The 13,030-nt window shown below is 45.6% G+C and overlaps 1 protein-coding gene across 6 annotated transcripts in view; it reads right to left on the bottom strand.

Annotated features, from left to right (window-relative positions):
* AP2M1 (adaptor related protein complex 2 subunit mu 1) overlaps positions 1-13,030 on the bottom strand; it is a 32,532-nt gene that overhangs the window by 4,327 nt on the left and 15,175 nt on the right. For all 6 annotated transcript variants that reach the window (XM_068954628.1, XM_068954629.1, XM_068954630.1 and 3 more), the window contains 4 exons: positions 7,730-7,995; positions 6,132-6,214; positions 1,715-1,850; positions 1,476-1,617 (listed from right to left, as the gene is read on the bottom strand). In XM_068954628.1, the coding sequence (XP_068810729.1) occupies positions 1,476-1,617; positions 1,715-1,850; positions 6,132-6,214; positions 7,730-7,995 (627 nt within the window). The remainder of the gene's footprint in view (positions 1-1,475; positions 1,618-1,714; positions 1,851-6,131; positions 6,215-7,729; positions 7,996-13,030) is intronic.

The following is a 13,030-nucleotide window of genomic DNA, read 5'->3' as shown; positions in this document are numbered from 1 at the left end:
GTAGCTTATGCTCCATAAGTGAAGGTTAGTCTTTTCCAATCTATTGCCCAGATGACAGCCAACATTAGCAGACTTGTTCTTTGGTTTCTTTGGAACGCTGCTGGGAAAGCTCTGCTGCCTAGCACCGGTTCAAGTCTCAAGCAGCATTACTCAGAGGTTTGGTACTGCCACATGCTAGACGCCAAAAAACAACTAGCAACAGCTGTCCCTTTTGGCCACTTTATTACTAAATGCTTCTGGACAGTGACATCTCTGAGCTCTTGCCTACTGGAGAACCACAGTTTGGGAGAGCCACCCAGCAAGAGCTTTAGCTCCATCCTGCTTCTCTAACTCAAGAAAATGGTGTATTTACAGGTGAAGATGCTCATACAGCATAAAAGTTTTAGGACAAACATTGTTATTGACTGTTCAGAAGCCTACACAGATGACGTTTTCACTAGGGTATTTCACTACAGGCCAGCACCTGAGGCTCAGTCCATTTTACTGACTAGATCCAGGTACTGGAGAGATTAAAGGTGACAGTGAAGTGACAGCTCTTGGCTTGGTTCTAAGAGAAAAGGCAAACAGCAGCTCAGCTCAGTTTACAGGAATCATCATGGAAAGTGTCTGAGATCTGGGTTACATGCACAAGTCAAAGCAGTAGACAAGGAAGGAAGCAGAGTGCACATGTAGCTGAAGCAGATTATCTACCTTCCCAATTCACTGGGGGGTCAGCAAAAAAAGCACACAAAAGAAACAGTTGAGTCATAAATGGTTAGTGGGAGAAAAAATGGCAGTCCCTTTGCTTTGATCTCTTCCCCTTAAGCAGTAACACTGGAAAAAAGCATAAAGTCCCTCTTCAGCATAGGATAGGTGCTGATTGAGGCACAGCTGGGAATGAAGGTAGCTGACTCCCAAAAGGGTGAGCCTCCAGCCCACATTGCTGCTAACGATCCTACATCAGCAGAAGGGGCTTACCCAAACATTAGCCCTGTCAGCTGGAACAGTCTGGAACATGTTATGGCCAGAGGGGTTCCTTCACTGTTCCTTGGGGGCACTGTTCCTGTATCCTGCAAGAGCCTCTGCACCAACTAGAGCTGCTAGAGACACAAGCTCTGGGAGAATCATCTTTGGAGGAAGGTTTCCAGCTGCAAGAACTCCACACTCGGCACTATATTTGAATCTTAATACTTCAAGAAAGATGACAGCCCAGAGGATCCCACTGCTCCTGATACTTTCCCATGCATAGGTGTGAAGTCTGACACCTAAGATGTGCACAGGTGAAGTGTCATTAGCCCTGCTATGGGGAAGCCCTTTATATCAAGGCCCTGAGGTTGTTACCTTGCAGGATAACTGACCTACCCAGACGAAAAACTAGCGGCAATACCTGAAGAGAAGGAAAGACAAGCTTCATCTGTCAGATCAGAGCAGCTACTAAGTGCTCCCTTTCATAAAGGTCCCTGGTAGCAAGTGACTTTTACCCCAACACGTCTTACCTTTTCCCCGTTTCATCCGCAGTCCCTTTGCCCTGTTTTTCAATGACAATCTTGTCATTCATGCCAAACTTGCACTCTGGCATTCCACTCAGATAACTCTTCATCACCACTCTGCCAGAGACATGGGCACTCAAAACCTGACCTGGTGTAGAGAAGAATGCAGTTCAGAATACACATGCAAGTCCCCACTCAAGAGCCCTGAAGGGCAAAAGGATGCCAGCTTAGCACTTCCCACTTACCCTGGGGGGACATCAGGAGATTCACGCTCTCCAGCACATCAAGAAAGAGTTCATTGCGACGATATTTGATCCCTTCACGTCTCCATCCAATCTGTCCAGTCACCTGGCTGGTGATCTGGGACTGCTCTTCCTTAGTCTGAAGGGAAGGAGATGACATCTTAGACCTCTAGATAAACACAAAGACTAAGAAAGCTTGCTCTAAATTAAGAGGAAGCACTTGCCATTTACTGTACACAACTGCTTCTGCCACTTAAGAGGTGGGTGTTGTCACACGTCCCGTGATTTGGTCACCAAAGCAGTGCTCAGTGCAGTGAATTCTGTGCCTAACTACAAATTGGTCCTCAAGACAGCAAGAAAGATTTTTTTCATTTTTGTTAGCTACTCTATCAGGCCATGCTTTAGGTGTGGGAGGGTGTGGGCTCCACTGATGACTTCCAAGTCATGGCTGACAGACCATCACATCAATCCATATGTTAGGGAGGAAGGCAGCTGCCAGGCCAATTTGCCACCCTTATCTAACATGAGGCAGCCAGTCCCCAAGGGCTGCTTCTTGCCAGCATGCGGTTTGGGGCAACAGTTCTACGCTGACGCTAACCTAACACATATCTAGCAGTGTTCAGGCTCTAAGCCTCCTAAGAGCGCTACGGATTATGTTGAGAGGCACAGCAAGGTCTCCTACCTGATGCTATAGGCGGGGTCCAGTCACACGCAGAAAGTGAAGAGGTAGATGTATAGCAGCAAGTGTGGTGCACACAGGGTTAACAGGCAAGCAGGTCAATAGCAAGAAAGGGGAGGAAGGGAGAAAGAGGCAAGTTAGGCTTAAGGCTACCTCAGGACAGGAACAAAGCAGTGCAGCTCATCACTAACTAGGCAGCAAAAAACAAGATGAGGGGCTCGGACCTTTAGCTCAGGAAACCCACTACTCCCAGTCGTGAAATGGCTTTTCAGGCTTGGCCCATCACGTACCACTCAAACAGAAAGCAGCAAGATGGAATGACAGACAGGCCAAATACCACTCCCAGCGACACTCCTAGGCAGGGCAGACTCCTCACAATGCCATTCCTAAAGCAAGCCCTGAATGTTTACTATGGCATAGACAACCAGACTATGAGAAGTACTAGGCATCCAGCACCATGGGCATTTTAATAAGTCTGGTTCCTATAAAAAGTTATGTCCTCATTAATTCTGCCTCTTCTACCAGAAGAGCAGAAAGCAGAAGTGGGTCTTGCCCCAGCAGCCTTGCACTGGGGCCACAGGGTGGCAGTGCATGAACTCAAGTTTTAAACCAGCAATGGTTCAGTTCCACATGGGGCTCTTATCAGGGACTTGGTCACTCCTTGAGCTAGCAGACCCATTACAGTAACATCCAAGAGGCAGAGCATTTTTTACTCCATCGGGAACTGCTTAGATAAATGCTCAATGCAGTGCAAAGTAACTCCCTTGTCTGCCCCACAAAAAGCCTCCTTATTTGCCCTGTTCAGTGCTCTGTTCAGGCTCAAAAGGAAGGAGAGGAACAAGCAAATATGATACTCAGTAGCCTGGCTTCCAAAGCAGCATCAGTTACTCAAAGGGTCACTGATCATGTGCAGAAGCTCCCATCTCCTGCAAGAGCAGGAGCATCATGAATCTCTGCTGGTCATTACAGAAGGGAACTAGGCCGATCTGGAAGCAGATGCCTGGGGAGTGCTCAAAGCTGAAGTCACCCAGCAGCATGAGTATTTCCTTCAAGAGGGACTGAAGGCACCCTGGTCAGAAATTGTTCTGGACTAGGAGCTTCCCTGAACTGGACAAACAAGTCAGCAAAAACAGGAAAAGAACATCCAATTCCTTAATTGCTCAGTTGCCAGCATATTGGACTAGGTAAGAGGCAGGTAGCTACCACCAGGTTTTCGGGGCTCTGGCAGACTTTCAGCTGATAGCAGACCCCTCACTAGCATTTTACTGCTACAGCATGCCTAAGGCTTGAAGAAAACACTGTACCTAGGAGCTGAGCATGTCAGACTCCCAAAAAGCACTTGGAGGGTTAAGGAAACACTCAATTTGTTCGTTAAGTCTGGACAGACAGGAGCTGATGACAGAACTCAGCACACAGCCATCACTTCACCTAGAGCTGTAAGGCCAGGTTTAGCCTCTTCTAGAGGAAGGAATCTGAGCCAACACTTGTACCAGGGTTCCATTAAGGGAGAACAGTATGGTCTGCAGTTGTGCTAGTCAAGCAATGGGCTACCTACCACTCCATACGTAAGAGCTAGAAGGAATGCCATCTTACACACCAGCCTCTCTTAGTCTTCTAGCATGCTGCATGACCTCATCCCCAGAGTGCTGGGGTAGTCTCCTTGGCAAGCTACATAGCAATGTCAGATCCACCCCTAAAAATAAAGCAAGACTTAAATCCTAAGCTCACCAATCCTGGCAAGACCACTATATCCATATAGGGTGGCAATTCAAATGGCAGCAGCCCAGTAAACCTCAAATTTTATCTAAGAACAAAGTCATAAGGCTGAGAGTTTCCAAAGTCTGCCATAACAGCAGATTATGGTCTTCAAATACAGCAGGACATAAGCCCAAGGAATGCACTATCATGAACCAAGCAGGGATAAGGGAACATAGATGACAGACCACCCCAGTCGCCGATTTTGGCCCACAGTATCTGCCAGAAGTTGGATCCAAATGAAGCAGGAGTTAGAAGCTAAATATATCAGAGTAGAGAGCAGACAAAGAAACTTGGCAAGTGTTTGAATTGGTTCCCTTTGCTGTACAGTGCCTGGAAAGGATTGCTTCTGCTCTTTTTGAGCAGAACTGGGGTCCCACAATCCCAGCATACAAAACAGTAGTTTTGCACCATTAGTTATGGGAATCTGTAGGCCAAAGTGTCTTCTCTTCGTAGGAGAAGGACTAATAATATCTTGTTGAATGAGGCAAGATGCAGCAACAACTAAGCTAGAGCTTTACAGTAGCGTGCACACAAATAGCATAAGAGTTTGTTAAAACAGACAAAGTAAAAAAAAAAAGAAAAAAAGAAAAAGAAAGTTAGGGAAGGAAGTGAGGGTGGTAGTTTTGAGTTTTCCTAGGTACAGGAGCTGACTCAGCTAGCCTGAGTGCTGACTGCCCAAAACGTCAGACTGCAGAATGCTGAAGTGATTTATACTAGGGCTCAGGATGGGGGACGGACACCGGATGCACTCACATCTGGCCGCTGATACACGTCCTCTTGCTAAACGCTGTTTGCCTTTCTAGCAGGAAATGTGTCACTTGGGGACAGCTGAATGCTTCTATTTCATCTCTGTAGCCAGAGATGCAGCTAGTCTTGCTACTAATTGACTACAAGTTTAAAAAGAAACTCTTCGGAAGGGAGAGCTGATAAAAAGAGCTGAACCAAAGCCTCAAGCGACTTCGATCCCTGCTTATCCTCAGCAAGAACAGTAGCGAGGCGGTTTCTTGTTTAGCACTTTGCTTCCATTTGTCCCTTGGTGCTGAAGTTTCACCCTACTAGAGACTGACTCCCTGGCTCACCCGCTACATAGGGGAGAGGACAGAGTTTTAGGCCAAGTTCTCATTATGAATTGCATAACCTAGTCAGATGGAAAGGTGTCACTTGACCAATGAGGTGAGCAACATGCCTTGGGGACACAAGAAATAGTGGGTGTAACAATCCTTTGGTTTCAGAGGTCCAGCATAAGCTGTCCATGATGGGAAGGTTTGTTTTTAGGCCTGTAGCCTGGGGTAGGATTGTAACTAGTTTGAAAAACATTCCCAGGAAGAGTCTCATTAAAGTGTCTTTTTCCCCAGATGCCCTTTTTCTCCTACATCCATTGTAAACTTTGATGCAAGGATTACTACTGTGCCACATGCACAGCAGAGAACTTCATCTCTAACATGAGAAAGCCGAGTCTGTACTGATACATCTGTTGATCTGCAAAGATGTTAGAACCGGCAACATAACACTCGTGTCCTGATTAAGGGCAAGTTCCATGAGGCTTAAGAATACTCCATCACAAAGCAGGCATGAAAGCACTAGAGGCCAGAGAATAACAGCCCTGCTCATTGAGACGCACACCTAGGAGAGCTATTTCTGGTTCAGTATGCAGATATTTATTCTCTGTCAGAAGCTCCATCTGATGTAGACCAAGAACCTGAAGCCAGCAATCACTTACATGCAAGGACTGGCGTTATCACAGTTCAGGGCCCTTCCTCCCTGACCTTAGCAGGCCCCAGTGCATATGAGGTCACATAAGTGCAGATACCTAGAATGAGATGTCATCAAGCCACTACCCTGCCAGCATGTTCTCAACCTACTCAGGCACCTGCTCTCAGCAGAGATCAAACAGTCAGTTTGGAAGTCAAGACTACTTTCTTAAACAGGCTTACAGAAACAAACCAGCAGAGCAGCGATGTACCCCAAAACCCCTCCAATTACCTGACTCTTGATGCCTTGCTGAGTGATGAAGGTTTTCAGGGCCCCTGTTTCAGAGTTTTGAGGATAGCCAAAGTCCAGGATTTCTATAGAAGGGTAAAAAGAACGATTAGCTCAGAGAGCCACAAGTCAGAACTGCAAGGTAAAAGCAAGCCAATCATGCTAACCATGGTCTTATAAGCAGAGAACAAACTAGTGAACTAGCGTGCAGATGCTGCTTACACATTACACCTTTGGGCAAGTCTCTGGAGCATTCTTTACTCAGAGAAAAAGTCTTGCCAAGCTGACTTTTCTGCACAGTCAACTGCAGGGTTCTATTTATTTATTTTGGGAGAGAGGAAGAGTGAGGAGAAGCTGCCCAGAAGGATGAATGAATTTGCTGGGGTTTTTTTTGGTTTGTTTGTTTTGTTGTTGTTTTTTTAATGAGGCTGCACTTCAGGTCTAAGTATCTGTTAAATAAAATAGGCATCCAGGGCATATTGAGGAGAGCTTTCTTTCACAAGCATCCAAGGGACAGTGAAGAGGGTTTATCCAACAGCAGAATAATCTCTCTTTGCAGCATTTTCTTTAGGCTTTGATTTTCACCTGAAAAATGTAATTTAAAAAATCAACCCCCCCCCCCAAAAAAAAAAAACCAAACAGCAGAGTAGTGACACTGCAGGGTGATCAATGTGAGAAAACACCTATTAACTACAGACAGCTAATATACTTAAAACCCCCAGAGAGGAAGGAAGCAATCCACGTGGGATCCAGAGGAGATAGAAGACCACTAACATGAATACTGAGTAACAGCACATTGGCAAGTTTTTAATCTCACTGTGCCTACTAGGAGACAGCACTGCCTGACTAAAGCAGAGAAACAGCAGCTTCTTGATCTGCCCAGAGGGAATAAAGAACCCATCAGTCACTGCGACTCTTGGCTAAGAATCCCAGTACACCCACATTTGCGGCTTCTTGTCTAGGGAACAAATTGAAGCATTACTAATACAAAGTGTTCATGTTACGCCAAACAAAGACAGCTCAAGGGCAGTCTCCACAGGCAGGCCGATATCACGAGTAGCTGAAGGCACACCATATTATTATTCCACAGTGCAATTCAGAGCTGCATCTTTGGGGGAGGTAGGGCTAGGACAGAGAGTTTGGTTTTATTGCTTTCCTTCTGTTCTCTCAGAACTGCCACAAAGACGCTATTTAGAGCGACAACTGTACTGACTTTAACCAGAGTGACCGCTACTACGCCAGGCCTGAGCCACCTGGGCTCCAGCTGAGATGGCTGGCTTTAAAGGAGCTTACGACCGTTCTCCTCACACTCCTCAGTATAACAGCAGCCCTGTATATACATAGGAATCACACAGAAGCTGGGGTCCAGTACTGGTTGCCTCATTTATACCAGTGCACAGCACCACGCTTCAGCTGAGCGAGCCATGATTAACATACAGCTATAGGCTTAAAGACAGGTAGAACTAGAAAGCAGCACAAGTCCTTTTGAATTCCAATCACATACTAAAGATACTTCAAGGATTATTTCTACATGAGGCTAAGCTAAAGGCTACAGAAAGACGGAGTGCAGCATCACATAGCAGATAAGGGAAGCCACTTACCATCCAATAGCTCATAGATCAGCACAAAGTTGTTCTTTATGTTCTCCTCACTGATCTTCCCAAAGTAGGCAGTCATCACGTCACACATCTTGTAAAGAAACTCAAATACCATGGCAGCATTGACATTCTGCTTGGTGACAGCAGCCAGCCAGATGTTGGAACGCTTGACATGGAAGAAACTGGTGCGGGCGATGTTGGTGACAGGCGAGCGTACCTGCTGCCGTGCGTGGATGACATTGACGCGGAAAGCGTCCACAGCATTCCGCCTACGAGATCACCACCAAAGGGAAGTTAGCACAGGGTACGTGAAAACAAGTTGGCTGCATAATTCTGCTGGTGTGATTACAGCCAGACATCAAACTACATACACTCAGTCCTCTTATAAAGGGTGTTTGGGGATGTCTCAGCCAAGAGGGACAACTGAAGGCTCTGAGCAGAGTTACACATTAAACCCTGCACAAAGGAGAGGACGGAGAGCTACTGGTCTCTAAGGAGCTTTGGACTACAATGCAACACTAACTGTAGTCAGAAGGAGAGGCTAACCTCCACCTGGAGTCAGACGGCAGAGAAACCTCCCTTCGATTAACTTTGCTAGTACTCCCGATTTATTGCCATAGCCAGGAACAAAGGCTAGAACAGACTGTGGCTCACTTAGAGAGAAGCACAGTTTTGACTAGACAGTCTGTCTACTCTGCATGCCCAGGCCTTCATACTCTTGCCCAAGGCAGAGGATATCTTGGGAGACCGCAGCTTTGAAGGTAGTTCCTGACAGACATACTGCTGAGGAAAACACAGCAAACCCTACCCCGGTCACCCAACTGATGTCAGTACCCAGGTGTGCTCTGAAAGGGATTATTGCTCTCAGAAGCTTTAGTTCTCAGATCCATCTCACCTCCATACCCCAGGCACTATGGAAGGCAGGCTCAAAGCAGCAAGCAGGATTCAGAACTTTGTCTTTCCAGTTACATATGTCCTCTCAAGACTGCTATGCTTTGGAGTAGCTCTCTGGCAGGTGGACTTATGGTCCCCACGGTGCAGCATGCTGCAGCAATGCTTAACATGCACTGGATGGTCCAGTACCATTTATTATCGTAAGGAATTTCTGCATAGCACAGAGAACGTACTGTGCAAGTTTCCCTTTATAGCTGCCATCATCTTTAATCCAAGCTTTTTTTCCCCACTGTCCACGCTAGTGATGATATGGAAGAAATTCCTCCTGGGTACACAGGGATGTACAAGTGACATTCTGGAAAACAGTTGTTCCATGCTAGAGTTACGTTATCCTGTAACTGCTAGTCTGGATAAGCTCCCTAATTTTAAGCCTGCTAACACTAAGGACATCAACAGAAGTCTGAGGGCTTTCAGTGACAAGCTTGAGACTTAAAGCAAAAGTCTAGACACCAAGCCAAGACTCATCTAGCCGTGCTTACTTCATAGTCCTCTTTAGAAGCTATGCAGAACAGGGGGTCTCCCCACTGCAGGGTCAAGGCCAAGGTACCGATTTCCAGAACCACGTTCAAAAGCAGATAACAATACCCTTGCAAGCAGCAGTACAGGCATACAGAGGCCCACAATCATTGAGGGTTGTCAACAGTCTAGTAGACGGTTCCAAGTTGGAAAACAAAGGGATACTCAAAGGAAAGTATGCTACTGTGGTAGGTGTTAGATTGCTCCTTGAAGGTCTGGGTACATACACAGAAGCTTCGTCAGTAAACAGCCCCCCCCCCGCCCCCAAGGGACATTCCAGCCCTCAAAAAACTTCAGGTTCTTATTGCTCCAGGAATCTTGTAAATGAGTCAAATTCATACTTGATTTCTACCTTAAGTTTTCCATAAGAATAGTTCAATCTATTGTAAAACAACAATATCTGAGTCCCATTCCTCCCATCCAGTAAGCCTTGCAAGGAAAGTTTAGCTTGTTCTGGAGCCTTAGCCCTCCCAGACTTAAGTTCTAACCCAACAGAACAAGTACCAGAACCAGCAGACTGGTTTATGCTAGAGGGAAGCCTCAAATTGGTGAAGCTTTTCTAACACACACCAATTGCCCACTGTGCTGTGCCAGTCATGGCCTACCACGCGCCTCTTACCTATTGCTACAGCAGCCAATGAGATGGGATGGACAGAAATGGCGCCAGCGGAGAAAGGAGGAGTGACAGCAACAAGAGAAAGGGTTAGAAACACACACACAAGGCACAATGAATCCAAAGAGATAAGGAGAGACCAAACAGCACCCCCTCCCCCTATTCCTGGGCACAAAAGGCCAACAAGGTATCGGATGGAAAGTAACAAGCTGTGGCAGCAATGAAGCCCTTGCAAGGCACAACACTGACATGCCGTGGCCAGATTGTCAGTGCTGACAGACTTGTGTTTGGTTCAATTTCAGGTACGATTGGGCGTTCAGTCCAGATAAACCGCATCCATATCACATCAGCAATACTCAGTATGCTCTAAGAGAAAAAAGGACCTTGGAGGGAAAAACCCAAACCCTCAAACTGAGGCATATAGCCTGGAGACTTTAGAGTATCAGGTATCTTCTTCCCAGTCTGCCTCCAAGTCCAAGTGGGCATTTCTATCACAATGCTCATGTGAAGCTGTTCAGGCTGATGCTTCTTGGCTTGGTCTAGCCAACAGGAAATACAGCACGTTTGATAGAGCTGGAGCACGTCTGGAGGGACATGGCACATCCTGCAAATTCAGACACTGCTCTATCCAGCTTGCGCTTTTTCCTTAAGGATCAAGAACCATGAAGCAGAAGGGATGTATTAGAAGTTCAGAAACCAAATGCCTATTATGTTTAAAGTGCATGCAGTTTGTCATTTAAGCTGCTCAGTTTTAAATAGCTTATTTTTAATCAAATAGTTAAATATTTAACTACAGGTAGAATCTCCCAGTAACCATGTCATTGAAGAACAAGGCACTTGAAGGTCCTTCCACGGTATCCTGAATTAAATACACAGTGCTTTGCTTATAATATTAAGAGGCTGCTTATACATGCAGCTAGTTGCTGTACGGACAGATGCACTACATGCATTAAAGCCATTCTTTTAAGTTGCAAGCAGAGAAAAATCCAAGTTTTGTGGTATTTCCGCATTTAACAAACCAATCAAGGGAATGGTTTCTTCATTGACTGCCACTTCGCTCATTAGCTTTTGAGCTAGTATGTGCTTATTTAGACCCTTGGACTGCACAAGGGGAGGGGTTCTCATTACCACAAATAGCTTTTAATCTCTCCCAACAAGTAGGTCGAGGCTTCCGAACGCCAAACATGTGCTAAGATCAAGGAGTCTTAAGGGCCAATCACTCAGAGCCTACCTGAAGACAGGCAGCAGCTATGCTCATTTCCCATTCAACCTATCTCCAGAAAGCTAGAAGGGCTTAACACCAAGTACTTTACCGTACAACTTAATTCCGTAATGAATAGGTCTAGTCTACAAATCTATCACAAGGCTGTTTAGCAACAGAACTCCTACAGAGGCGAGTACAAGCTCACAGTGTCAAGGCGGTTCCCTCCCTACCTCTTTCTGAGGACTAGGCTACTAAAGCCTCTTAAGTACACTTGGTATTGATGAGAATATCCAGACTAGCAAGTGGCTGATACTCAGTTCTACTTGCTTGCTACAGAGGTGAAGATACTAGCTTAGTTTGATTCCACCACAAGGTAAGACACAGCCATTTTAAAATAACTTGTTTTATAAGGTTACATATCTTAAACAATCGCAAACCAGGTTTCAAGATCTGTATCAGAGGGAATCCAACATCTTGGGGAGTAAGCTTGATTAATAGTTGGCATGAGCTCCACCTAAGTCACGAGAGTGACAGAAAGGCGCTGTCACAGAACTTGAGTGAAGGATTTCACTCAAGACAACACTGAACCGAAGTTCTAGTGGAAGGACTTGAATTTTCTGGCATCCTTTTCCAAAGGAAAAAAATGATAAGACAGGCTCAATAAGAAGTCCCATTTTCTAGTTTTGCCTGACCAGCTGGCAAGTCAGTACTTCTCAGGTACTGAACACGAGTCACTCAGTTTATAAGAGGAATGAGCCAAGATAAAAACAAGTGCAAGAGCACTACATTAGAAGATGAACTTCACTCACCAATTTACATTTTCATGGTAAGAAGTCCTTTCAAATTAAAAAGTCTTCCTGAATCAACATCAGTTCAAGCACAACTCCATCTCAAGTGCTCCAAGTTTGCAAGCCACAGGAGAATTTACTGCCAGGAACTCCAGTAACAGTGTCCCTAGCCATGCACGACACATTCTCAAAACTTATCTATAATCCAGCCTGGCCTGTTTCAGCCACCATAACACCTACTACCTAGGGAGAACTTTACAAAGTCAGATTGGGCACGTTAACTGCTTTGAAGAGCTTCAGCAGCAAACATTCAGAAGAGCTGACACAGCAGAGGACAGGCAGAAACTTTGTAGCCAAAAGCTTTCTGCTTCAGAAGTACAAAGCTTTGCACTCTTGGCAAGGCCTTGGCTCAGCTCTGCACGGAGGCCTGTGTCAGAACCGGGTTAACTTAGCTATCCCTAGAACAGCTAGTTTAGTCTGCACTGAACTGAGAATAAGCCAAGAGATATTTAAAGTTCACTAGGTGAAACTTTAATTACAGACACTGCGTTGACCACCACTGTTTCATTGGCGCAGTAGAAGTCTTGACTAGCTGCTAGTTTTGCCTCAGATTTAAGCACTAGAGCGCATCCCTTCTGGATGTGGATTGTCTTTCGACTAGAGCAGTTTGAAGGCAGAGTTGCTTGACAGCTTAGCGTAATTTGGGGCAACCAGTTACTTCACAGTACATCCTATCACTATGCCTCTTGAAGACCTGGTTAGAACTATACCTTTCCCCTAAATTGGCTAAAAACAATCTCACTTGTTGTATTTGTGATTAACATCTACCACTGTCCTGCTTCCGTTAGCTATGTTCTGACTCTGCTAAGTTCAATTCCTACCTTCCACCTAATGCCTAACACTAATGAAAAACCACTAGGAACAGTCCTGTCACATGAGAAAGCCACTTAAGGTTTTAGTCCAAGCAGTAGTATCGGTTGTTATTAGCTTCCCTAAAGCACTATGTACTGCCCATAAAACACTGAAGTTTCACTTCCCAGTCAGGAACTTAATAGCAATCCAAGGGCTGTACAGCTCCAGCCTAAGCGAGCAACACAACGCTTGTCTGAAGTAGAGCGAGACACCTACAATCTACTGAAGTCTTTCAGAGCTTCCCACAACTTCAGTTAACCCATGAGTGTAAGCTTTTTCCATACAAAGCAGTCAAGGCTACCAAGACTGTATACAAA

This window comes from Struthio camelus, chromosome 9 (assembly GCF_040807025.1).
Source record: "Struthio camelus isolate bStrCam1 chromosome 9, bStrCam1.hap1, whole genome shotgun sequence".
Lineage (NCBI taxonomy): Eukaryota > Metazoa > Chordata > Aves > Struthioniformes > Struthionidae > Struthio > Struthio camelus.
This window is presented reverse-complemented; position numbering and strand designations above follow the sequence as displayed.